The sequence below is a fragment of the Talpa occidentalis genome, unplaced genomic scaffold (genome assembly GCF_014898055.3).
Source record: "Talpa occidentalis isolate TD23 unplaced genomic scaffold, MPIMG_talOcc4v2.1 talOcc4.3, whole genome shotgun sequence".
Taxonomy (NCBI): Eukaryota; Metazoa; Chordata; class Mammalia; order Eulipotyphla; family Talpidae; genus Talpa; species Talpa occidentalis.
The window spans coordinates 38,501,455-38,513,592 of NW_023603184.1; the positions used below are offsets into that span (position 1 = coordinate 38,501,455).

The 12,138-nt window shown below is 46.8% G+C and overlaps 1 protein-coding gene across 1 annotated transcript in view; it reads right to left on the reverse strand.

Annotated features, from left to right (window-relative positions):
* The window catches only part of FCHSD2 (FCH and double SH3 domains 2), a 255,934-nt gene that overhangs the window by 213,083 nt on the left and 30,713 nt on the right, over positions 1-12,138 (reverse strand). Inside the window, exon 3 of the mRNA XM_037522929.2 lies at positions 8,051-8,176. Coding sequence (XP_037378826.1) covers positions 8,051-8,128 — 78 coding nt within the window. The 5' untranslated portion in view covers positions 8,129-8,176. The remainder of the gene's footprint in view (positions 1-8,050; positions 8,177-12,138) is intronic.

Genomic DNA, 12,138 nt, shown 5'->3' on the forward strand with positions numbered 1-12,138 from the left:
CTCTCTGATGTTTGTCTACACTAGGCACAATAATAATAATAATAATAGCTCATACTTTTTAATAGTTACTGTGTGTCAGCACGTCACATAAATGATTTAATTCTCCCAACTTTGAAGTCAGTGTTATAATTAGCCTCATTTTACCCTAAGGTCACACAGCCAATAAGTGGCAAACAGATTTGTACCCAATTAATCAGGCTCCGGGGGTTGTGTGGTTAACTGCTAGGCAAATCTGCCACCAGAAGATGGTGTTCCCCGTAAAAGCCAGGTCCAAACTTGGATTATGGCAAGATGCTTGCCCTAGTAATCTAGAAGCAAGTATTTTCCTAGATTTGCCTGAGAATCTAGGAAATCACCTAGAAAGGGCTTGTTTAAAACATGGAGTCCTCAGCCCCTCCTCTAAGGAATCAGTAAGTTTGATATGGGAAGAGAGGAAGGGCCGGACATGAGCAAATGCTCAGAAAAATACTTGTTAAATGAATGAATGCCTCTGCCTTCTCTGAACCTCCACTCATCTCTAAAATGGGGTTACAATTCCCCACCCTCCCCTATCTCCAAGTGTGGCTGATGTTGAGTGCATCTGCATCAGATTTGCTTGGGTGTGTGGAATTGTTTACAAGCACACTGGTTGGCTCCTAGTAATAGCTGTAATAATAATAGCTAACATTTCTTGCATGCTTATGGAGTACCAGGCACAACTCCAAAGGTCTTAATGTGTTAACCCTTTGATTCTCACCACACCCATTTATCCTGACTTTGAGGACAGGGAAACTGAGACTCAGAGAGGCTTAGTAACTTGCCTGTTATCACACAATGAGGAAAAGGCTGGATTTGAACCCAGGTGGTCTTACTCTAGGGTTAACTGCTTTATCAGTTCCTTTTGGGAACAAGGCTGCCATTATTTAATGGAGCAGTTATCATAACTACAGTGTTCAGGGAGAGTAGAACAGAAAATTGACTTAATAGGAACTCTCAAGATCTAAATTCCCAGGCCTGCCTGGTGGCGCAGGAGGTTGAGTCTCAGCACAATGAAGTTATCAGCAGCCACTGCGGCAAGGGTTCTATCCCCGGCCCAGGAGCTGGCCCACATGGCACAGCCGACCTCTTCTATCTCGCCCACTGCTCCGTTCAGCAGTGTCAGATCCGCCTGTTCTGCTCCCCACTCTGTCTCTGGTTAATCCTCTTACCTCCCACCCCCAACACCTCTGGCCTATACCCCTTGGATACATAAATAAAATAAATCTTTAAAAAAAATCTAAATTCCCTCACTATGAGGAGCATCAGTAAGAAATTCCAAAACCACAGCATCAAACTACTAGAGTAGTTCCATTTGGGGAAGGCTGCCTCTGCCTGAAAGAAGGAACCCCAAAGGTTGGCCTGAAAGTGGACCTTGATGCAAGAGGTGGACACTCCCAGGAAAGGAACAGTAATAAGAACAAAAACCACAGGCTGGATGATTCTGAGTCAAGTTTTGGAGCAATCTGCAATCTCAGTAGTGAATACTGGGAATGAGGCCACAAAGGCAGACTGTGGCCTCGGGTATCCTGCTTGGATGTTTGCTCTAAATTTAAAAAAGTGATATTCCTTTGTGGTGTTCATCACGCTCTGTAATAGACATGTGAGTCTTCTATTTCCCTATCCCATCAGTGTCCTTCTCTACAGAGCTTTGGCAGATCTTGTTTATCACTCTGTTCCCAGCACCTTGGAAAAGCATGCCACCCAGGAGGCATGCTGTGTGGATGAATGTGAAAGCCTGAAGACCCAGAGTTTTGCCAACAGGGGAAGAATAAGGGTGGGCAGCCAGGTCACAGGCTAGAAGGCCCAGAATAGTACCATAAGGAAGGATGTGCTGAGGGCCCGTACAAGCCTGTTCATCTGCAGCACCCTGTCCTCACCCACTGCACTGGGCCAATGACCTTTCTACTTATCCCAGGGGAGGCCTGTGAGTTCATGAACCCTAAATTAAAAGACGGACAGGTTTGAAGGACAAGGCCCTTGGGGCTGCATCACACTAACTCCTAGAGCCTTTCTTCCCTGAACATTGGGTAATTTTGGTTAAGACCTTGGGTCAAATTCCTAGTCAGATTGACTGTTTGAATTTTGGCCCACTGCTTTCTGGCTATGTGGCCTTAACTACATAATCTGGATATTGCATAGCTCTCCAACCCCATCCTATTTAACCCTGTGGCCCTGGGCCCAGTTCTCACTCTCTGTGGCCTTAGTCACTGTGTCTGTTGGAATAGTCACCCTTGAGTCCACATGACTGTCATCCTCTAGTTCTATAGCCCTCAAGACCAGAAATGCTTTCTAGATGGTAGCAGAATGAATGTAAAGGTAAAGCTTAACCTTTTTTCTCTGGTGCAGCCAGAAAAACCCTAACCCAGCAATGATCACAGAGAAATGATGTGTCAAGGCCATAGGCATTTTCCAGATAGTCCATCTGGACATTCCAATTTTTTCAGGCACATCTGGAGATGATGAGTCTGCATATGCACCTTATCCAGAACCTCTGGCCTTCACTGTGCGCCTGGAGACTGACCCCCACGGGCTGCATCACCAGGCCCCCTCTCCAGATGGTCTCCCCTCTCCACTCGGGTTTGGACAATGAGAAACAGGAGATTGGAGGATGAGTGACGAGAGAGGTTGGGTAATTTCTCCCCCTGCTTTGGTGACTTCCGCACTCTCTCCTTGATCCTGTTCCAGTCAGGCAGCCCTTCCACTTACTGGGCTCTGGTAACATACTCCTTCCCACCCCCCAGCTCAGCCCTAGTCTCTGGGTGGGTCCCTTGCCAGTTTTTTGTTTGTTCCCTTAACCTACCCACACTTCAGTTCAGCAGTCCCTCATTAAAGACTCTTCATTTCAACCATTACAAGTGAACGGCTTCCTTCCTATGGCCTCCTGACTAATACATGACCCTCCACCCAATCTGCCTATTCTGCTCAACCAGGTCAAGACTGTCCCCAGAACAAAAAAAATCAACCAGCCTGACCCAGGAACAGCCCTCCCTACTCCTGCCCTAGTGCAGGCATGAATAGTACATCTTCTTTGAGGACACCAGGGTCTTACTCTGACTTCCTATCACTCCTAAAGCTCTCTTTTTTTCTGTTTAATTATTATTATTTTGATTTTGATTTTGATTATTTTTTATTTTATAAATTTTTACATCATTTTTCATTTTTGCACAATGTATGCATTTTTATCTTTGTTATATTCTTGATAAAATGCCCACCCCCTCTAAAGCACTCTTGTGGGCTGAAGCAGCTCTGACAGCACATCTGCTGTGGGTTAATAGTGACTGATTTGGTGAGCTAAGACCACAGAACAAGACATGCCTCAAGACAGAGCTCTATCACTCCACTCAAGCAGGCTGAGCAGCAGGGCTGTGGGAAGCCTGGAAGCTGTGCTACTCAGGGCAGCCTCCCTGGAGGGCCAGGCAAGTCCCGGCCAGCTACCACATGGTGTTGGAAAAGCAGGGAGGAGGAGGAAAAGCAACTTTGAGGGGAGAATTGAGCAAAGACTTGACAGAAGGAAGCAGGATTCCTGAGGACAGGAACTAGAGGCTGGGACTTGGTAGGGACATGGTGGGCAGTGGCCTCCCTCAGAACATGGTCCTCACTCTGCCCTGGCTCTGAACAGAGATCTCACCTAAGGACAGGCCTCCTGCATTCTCTCAGAAACTATTCCACCTTCCTCAATGTTGGGCTGCCGGCCACCCCAACCCTTTCACTTCCCCTGTTAACTGCACCTGATCAGATCATAGCTGTAGCAGGTCCAGGTTTCCATTTTCATTTCCTGTATATCTTTGTGAGCTCCTGATAAGTTTCTATTTCTTGATAGGGGCCGGACCTGACACTAACCTAGATACACTCAATCCTCTGTCACTGCCTCCTTACCATCATTGCTGCCCCTCCCCCAACCCTCTTCTCTCCTGTCCTCTGTCCTCCTTGCTGCCAGAGTGTGCAAGTCTTCTAATATGCTATCTGGGCCATGTATTTTTCAGTTCAAGATCCTTTTGTGGCTCCCCCGCCCTATAAATTAAGCCCAAATTCTTTAATGTGACATCAAACCCCTCACCCCATGACTCTAGCTATCTTGACTGACTTAACCTCTCAGTCTCACCATTTTAAGTGTCTTTTGTTCCAAACACAACATATATATGTGCTTGTGTGGCAACTTACCAGGTTCTGTAGCAACTCTACATTTCTGCATAGGCTGTTTCCTCTACTGTCATCTTTTCCCTCTTTTGTCTGCCTGAAAAACTCCTTGTGAACTTTCACATTGCAGATTAAAACTCCTATTTCTGTAAAGACGTCCCCTAGGTTTGAACTTAGTCTCTAGCCTCTGGGTCTCAGTAAACTTGTTCAAATCTTGATGACTGCACAAAGCACAAACTGACTAGACTTCTATTTAGCTATGTCTTTTTCAGAACTCTCTTTCAAGTCTCTGGCCTCAGCTGGACTGCTTTTTGACTGTGATACCTTGAACAAGTCACTTAACCTCTGGTGCTTGCCCTGAATACCCAGGCTGGATTAGGTGATCTCTGTTGAGAGATTATCATTATTGATAGGTACAGTGATAATGATGATTGTCTTATGATCCAGTAACTTTTTTCACTGGGCTGTGAGTCTCTTGTGGGCAGTGTAACAGACAGGATGGAGATTTTCTCCATCCTCAGTACCCACTTTTCCAGAATCCTTGTGGCAAAGGCAAATTTAACCCATACTCCATTTTTGCAAGTGGGGAAACTGGCCCCAAAGAATCACAAATTCAGGAATCAGCTTGGGGCTTTTCCTTCTGCTCTCCCCCAGGTTCTTGGGCTAGCCTACTCTCCAGCGATTGCCCCTGGCCTGGACCAGAGCAAAGAACCAGAGAGTAGATCTGCACAAGCCTAACCTGCTACTCTCCCATGGGCTTTCAGGGGAGGCTGCCAGTTGCCCACACAGTTTTACTTCCCTCCTTGCTGCAGAGCACTGAGAGCAACTGTCAGACCTCAGACACTTCCGTTTCTCTCAGAGCCAGGCTTCCTTTCAGCCCTAATAGGCAGTAAGCCAGTTAAGGGCCAAAGCTTTTATGCCAGCCCATGGGGAGTTTTTTCTCCTTGGGGACCCAGCCCCGACAATTTTGCTTTTTTTTTTTTAAAGATTTTATTTATTTTTGCGTAGAAGAGCTAGGGTGTTGGCCAGAGGTGCAGGGGTGAGAGGATTTATCAGAGACAGAGAGGGGAACAGAGCAGGTGGATTTACTGAAATACACTGCTAAGGGGAGCAGCTGGTGAGACAGGAGAGGTCTGTTTCCCCATATGTGGATTAGCTCCCTGGCCGGGGATCAAACTCAGGTTGCAGCAGTGATAGTGCTGAGACTTAAACCCTAGGCCACTCCGAGGTGCCCCGTCACAACAATTTTGATGGTGGATCCCCCACAAGAACACTGCCCACCCTTGAGCTTTGTGGCAGGAAAGTCTGATCATCCAGACTTCATGAGACTGGAGTTTTGACCTTAATAAAACCTCATTTGACCTGTTGTTAGAGAAAGAAAAGCCTCACATGAGGAAACTCATTATAGACTCAAATGCCCTTGAGGAAACCTGTTCATTTTGCAGATGGGGAGACGACCCAAAAGGGATTTTCCCAGAGCAGGAATGTAGTGATATATCAGGGGCATTTATTTTTGTAGGGAGGCCTGACTCTGAACTAAATGGACTCAATCTGTGGTGCTCTGAAGGGCTTTAGCTTGTATAAATGCTTTGGTTTTGTTATCTCCTTTCTACTGGCCCTTCAGGCACGGCATCTCTCTGCTATCTGGTGAGAGTTCACCAGCGACAGTATCTTCTCACAACTAACATGACTGTCAATTAACCCTTAAACTGTTTGCAACCAGATCACCATGAGTATAAAACTGATGTGTAAAATACATTGAGTATGAAGGTTCAAGTCAAGGGATTTCCAGGGGCCTTTTGTACTTAGAGTCTGCTTTCTGTGTCTTCCCTCAGCAAAGTCCAGGTACAAATACAGCGCCCAGGAGCATATTCTCACTGCTCTCCATAAATCCTTCTCATCAGCTCATGTTTAATGCACATGTGCTAAGAGGTGACTCTGGGAGGAAGACAACAGCTTGCTCCTCCCCTTCTCTCACTTTGGTAACAACTTATTATCATCCTAAGTTTGGAGAACCCCTGAAGATAGGGCAGTTCAACCCCAGGAGAGATTGGGAAATAATTTCCTCCATCTGCTCTTTCCCCTCACAACCTTTACTGGACCTGTGCCAGAAACCGTACTTGGTGCTCTGAGAGCCAACGGGGAACTCAACCAGCTGAGGAGAGAGACAGACAAGTAAAGAAATCCTACAGTGGCATCAGGAGTCCAGAGGGGAGAGGGGGCAGTTTCTTAGGAAAAGAGATGATTTCTTGGGATCCTGAAGAATGAATTCACCAAACAGAAAAGTGGGGGAAGGATTTCAAGAAGTTGTTGCAGTCATGTATCACTTGAACTACAGGATATGCTCTGAGAAATATGTCTTTAGGCAATCAGTGTTGTGCAAATGTCAGAGAGGGTGATTACACAACCACAATGGTAAAGCTGCTACACATCTAAGCTATGTGGTATAGCCTATTGGGAACACGGTGATATGTGCAAGCCATGACTGAATAATGCATGAACACCAGAGCCTGCCCTGTCCACCAGACCCATCCTAGACCAGACTTCCTCATCTGCACAGCTCTTTGCCTTTCCCCTAAGCTTTATTCACTCACTTTGAGGGTCAACAAATTTCTCTATGCATTTTATTATTGAAGACCTTGTGCTGGGCCCAGCCTGATGGGGAACAGACACTTAGAGAGACAATGGCCATGCAGAGTGGACATGATGCAAGGGACAGAACTGGAGAGCCAGCAAAAGCACCTGAGCCATTCTGGAAGGTCAGAGAGGACTTTCTGCAGGAGGAGGCTTATGATATGAAATCTGAGGTGTGGGATCTCCTTTGATTCTCTTAACATTCCTCTGAGTAGATTTTATTATCTCCATTTTAAGGGTGAGGCCAAGAAAAGGTCAATGTGTTACCAAAGATCACATGGATAATAAGTGGGGGTCAAAGTGTTCACTGCTGGGTACCCAGCAGCCAAGTCAGAGGGTGGCACCTGGGACTGGGACCAGAGGTGGGATGTTCAGAGGCACATAGCCAGCAAGACATGTCCCACAACACAGCAGAGCAAAGCAGTGGGGAAGAAAAAAAGGGGGAGAGACAGGAATATACAATAGGGCATCAATTCAAGTCTTCGGGAGGGCAGAGCTAGCTTGGTCCACTGGACACCGTTTCATCCAGCTCCCATTAAACTAGTACATCCAGGGCAACTGATGTGGACACAGAGTGTCACAGTGACTGGCCTGGACTAGAACCCAAAGACTGTCTCCAGCCCAGGGTTTGTATGCAGCCCTGGCTGCTCCTACATCATTTAATCCAATCTGCATTTGTTAACACATGCTCTGGACTGGATACTCTTCCAGGCACTGAGGGTAACTCAGGGATCCTCTCCATGATTGCTGTCAGGAGTTTACAACTGGGGAAGTCAGATATGGATCTGGCTTACAGATCTGGACTGTCACAGGGTGTAAGGAGTGGGGAGAGGGGAGGGCCTTAGTGTCACAAGTGCCTTAGGCAAGGCCATGTACCTCCGTTCTCCCTTCTTGGGAGAACTTGTAATCAACAATCTCTGAGGTCTCAGTTCAGACAGTCCAGCTCAGCCCCCACCTCCTTACCTTGCAAAGGTTGGGTGGTGGGGCAGGGCCAAGCCTCTGATAGGCTGGGGTGGTAGGAGGCAAAGGAAATGGCTTGAGCTACTTGAGCAACCCCCAACTGCCCATGTCAGGGCTGACCCATTACTAGCAGGGAAATCACAGACTCAGCGCCCAGACATCTGGGAGGCGTTGGGCAGTCAGAGTATTTTTAGAAGGCCAGAGGCAGACATGCCCGGAATCCTGGGCGTTGCTGAGCCAAAGAATCTGGGAGGCCAGCAGAGAGTGAAGCGAAAGAGGCAGTCTCAGCCCTGGTTCTTACTTTATAGAAGTCAGCTGGTCTCAGGTACAGAGCTATTACAGGGGCTTGGGATGTGTGCCAGCAATACTTGGTCTCCATTGGTTCCTTTGGGTGCTTTCTCTAGTCCAGATGAGCTGCTGCTGGATCCTAGGCATATAGAATAGAAAAGACAGAAATGAGGGGCTCAGTTCTTAGTGGGTGTGGGGTGGGAACAGTAGCTAACACAGTGGTAACACTCGTAGGCCCACTTTGGGAGGGAGGGACATGTGGGCCTGAGGGAACTTGGAGAGGCTTGTTGGTTTTCCTGGGCTGTCAAAGGACCAGATGTTTATCGATGAATGAAAATGTAAGTTGGTAGCTGGGAGGCAAACTCTGAGTTGTAACTAAAGAGTAATTAGCAGTCTTCATTCTAGAGTCAGACGTTTTCCTCTTACATTATTTCTAAAAGACAATGTCTCAGAATTGAAGTGAGAGGAAGGTGATCTTTACAGCTCTTGATATATTAACTGCCCAGTTTTCAGTGTAGCTCTAATAAATGAATGTTCCTGCCCTCTTCATCCACCCTATCCCCACCAACAACTCCAGGCAATCCATCACATTACAGACGAATACCAAAGACCAGAATAGATCAGGATCACTCAGCAAGGGCTAAGGGACAACTCAGTTCTATCTGGGACCTGCAGATTCCCACATGGTTTGAAACCAAGGGAAGGACACTCCCAGGCACTCCCATCACAGGCTGGGTGGACCCAGGGCAGGAGTCGAGTGCCACATTGCATCTCATCACAGATGACTCCACAGCTAGATCTGCCCAGTCCCACCCACTCCCTGGACTGACTATTTTTCCAGCCCAGTGTTTCTCTAACTGGGCTCCTCAGTTTGCTGAGGGTTTCCAGAACTAGCCATAGATGTTTGCAGATTCTCTACCTGAATTTTTAAATGTTGAAACTTCTCTTTAATCATAATCTAAACAAATTACCAGGAAACATTCTGGCTAGGCTGGAATGCAGACCATCATATAAAAGACTAAGTGTCTGCGTTTATTAGCAAATGGCTCCAAAGATCTGGAGGAACCACTATTGACTTCAGTGCAGTGTTTCAAACAGACATATCTAGTTTGAGATTCAATGATTTAGCTAAAATGCTTATTTTCTTCCTGCAAGATCCTGAACAGAGTAAAAAGGTTGTTATTTGGGGTTAGAAGGCTGGGCTCTACTTTTGTCTCTATTCCCAGCACAACCTTGGACAACTCCTCACGTGGGTCTGGGTTTAAATTTCTTCACTTAAAAAATGGGAAGTTTGGGTTAGACAATCCCCATGATCCCTTCTGGCTGTCACAGGATTCTAAATTGTCATGAACTCACCTCTCATTCTCACCCCCACACCATCCCAACGCCATCTCTGAAGTCTGTTGCACAAGACCAAGAGATGCACATGTAAAGAGTAGAGGCTCCAGGAGGGCAGTGTCAGGCAGAGATAAAGGAGGTAGCCTGAGGGGGGGGGGTCATCAGAAAGAAAGCCATCAGACCAGCTGCCCACTGAGACCCACCTGAAAGCATGGAGTCTCCTCCCAGGGTGGAAGGATTCTATATACCAGACTCCTGGGGATCAGGGAGTCTAGTCCTCACCTGTGTGGAGTTTTCCCCTCAGACTCTGGAGTAAGCCACCTCCCATCCCACTCCATCTATCTCTCCCCTTCCACCCCCCACATATATACACACACAGACCAGCCTACCCTGAGCTTCAAGACACTGGGGCCAGAGCCACCTCCTCTGACTAGTTCACCTTTCTTTAATTTCCACTCCTTGGGCCTGCCCAATGCTCCTAGCTTGCCTAAATTTCAACTTAGGAGCATTTTGTAGGAAGCTCTCCCAGATGCCCACTTCAGGCACGGTCAGGCCCTTCACCCCACCCATGGTCTGTATTAACCTCTGTTCCTGCTGCTGACCCATTGACACTGTTTCCGCTCATTTCTTTTTCCAGATTTCCTGCTGCCTACATTAATTCAGACATTGTGGAGATGAGGAGATGACTGTCTCCTGTGCCTAAGAGGTTTTTAATTCCTCAAAACTTCTCTAAAATCAGCTCTTGGCTGGTCACGGTTTTGTAACAAGTTGAACCTTATTATTTTATTTTTTTTAAGATTTATTTTATTTATTTATGCATACAAGAGTATGTAAGGGTTGTATGCCAGAGGTGTTTGGGAGGGAGGGGTGTTGGCAGGAGGTGTGAGAATTTACCAGAGACAGAGTGGGGAGCAGAACAGGCAGATCTACTGAAATACACTGCTGAGGAGAGCAGTGGGTGAGACAGGAGAGGTCTGCTGCTCCATGTGGGTAGCTCCCTGGCCAGGGATTGATAGCTTGATAGGGCTGAGACTTTAACCCCTGTGCCATTAGGGAGGCCCCAACCTCAGGCCTTTTTCATCAGAAGTTTTCTAGTGTAAATTTGCTATTTACCCTCTGGGGCTAGGAGTGGGGTTTCATTAAATTTCTTTCACTTTGCTGCGGAAAAGTTTGAAGCTCTATCCCTTGACCAGGAACTTTTAGACCTGGAAGAGCAGCTGGAGAAGAAGGAAATGTCTGACCTACAGGCCTGTCCTGACCAGGGGCCCAGGCACGCCTACTCTCCAGTGCTTTGCCTGCACTTTTCTGGTTTGCTGACCAGAAAAACTAATCTGGGTCCCTTCCTATCCTGGCCTATCAGTCTCTGCTGTCTTGCCATCTGTACCCAAAGAGGTTTGGTGGGGATGTTCGCTAGCGAAGTGAGTAGAGGCAATGCCAGATGGGAGGTGAGAGTGGAATAGAAGGAAGATACCAAGGGAGGAAATGTAGGTAGGGAAATGCTTGTGTGTAAATATGCCTCCCTCGTCCACACACACACACCTAGATGGAGCTGGCTGCTTCTTCATCTGGGTACAGGGCCATCCTAGCTCTAGGTCCCTACCAGCTGAATAAACTTCACAGTCCAGAGATAATAGGCCTTCAGCTTCCAAAGAAACTCTGCCCAGACGCTAAGGTGGTCTGTTTTCAGCACCCCAACACAGGAACAGAATGCTGGGCCACGAGTGAGTCAAGAAAGTGTGTGGCTTTGGACAGGTCACACCTCCTTTCTGGGCTTCTGAGGTTCAGTGTAAAAGTGTTAGAAGTGATTCTTACACCCTAAGTGCCCCTCCAGTCAGGATTTGAAGTGGAAGAAATTGCTCCTGTGTGGAGCTGGGTGCTGCCACAGTTCTCATCCCATCTAATCTCACAACTGTAAGAAAGAAATCTCTCTGGGCTCAGGCTGCTTTAGCCCCTTCAGAATCACAACTTTGGGTGGTGAAATCTACAAATGTTTGCCTTAGGCAAAGAAAGGTGACATGGATATGTTTTTTGGTTTTATTTTGTGTATGTATATGTATTCATATGTATATACATATATATCATAAAATTTACCATTTTAAACATATTCAGGCCCTCCCTGGTGGTGCAGGGATTAGAGATACAGTGCTATCAAGCTATCGCCAGTCACTGCAGCTAAGTTCGATCCTCAGTGGGCCAGGGAACAAAACATATGTCCCAGCAGACCTCTCCTGTCATGCTCCCTGCTCCCCCCTCAGCAGTGTATTTCAGTAGATCTGCCTGTTCTGCTCCCCACTCTCTCTGGTGAATCCTCTCACGGTGCCCCACCCCCTGCTCCATACCTCTGGTCTACACCCCAGCTCTTGTATGCATAAATAAATCTTCAAAAAAAAACACATATTCAGGCGTCCATTTCCATGGCATTAAGTACATTCACAGTGTTGTGCAACCACCATCACTATCCATTTCCTGAACTTTTCTAACACCCCAAACTAAAACTCTGTACCTATTAAACATTAATAAAAACTCCCTGTTTCCTCCCCCGCCCCTAGCCCCTGGTACTCGCTTAGTCTTCTTTCTGTCTCTGTGAATTTGTCTACTTAATCATGTAAGGGGAAGCATCCAATACTTGTACCCCTTGTCTGGCTTATTTCACTTAGCATGTTGTTTCCGTTTCATCAATGTAGCCATATATATCAGAACTTCAGTCCTTTTTAAAGCTGAATAAAATTCCATTGTTTGTATTTACATAGAAGCCATGTTTAG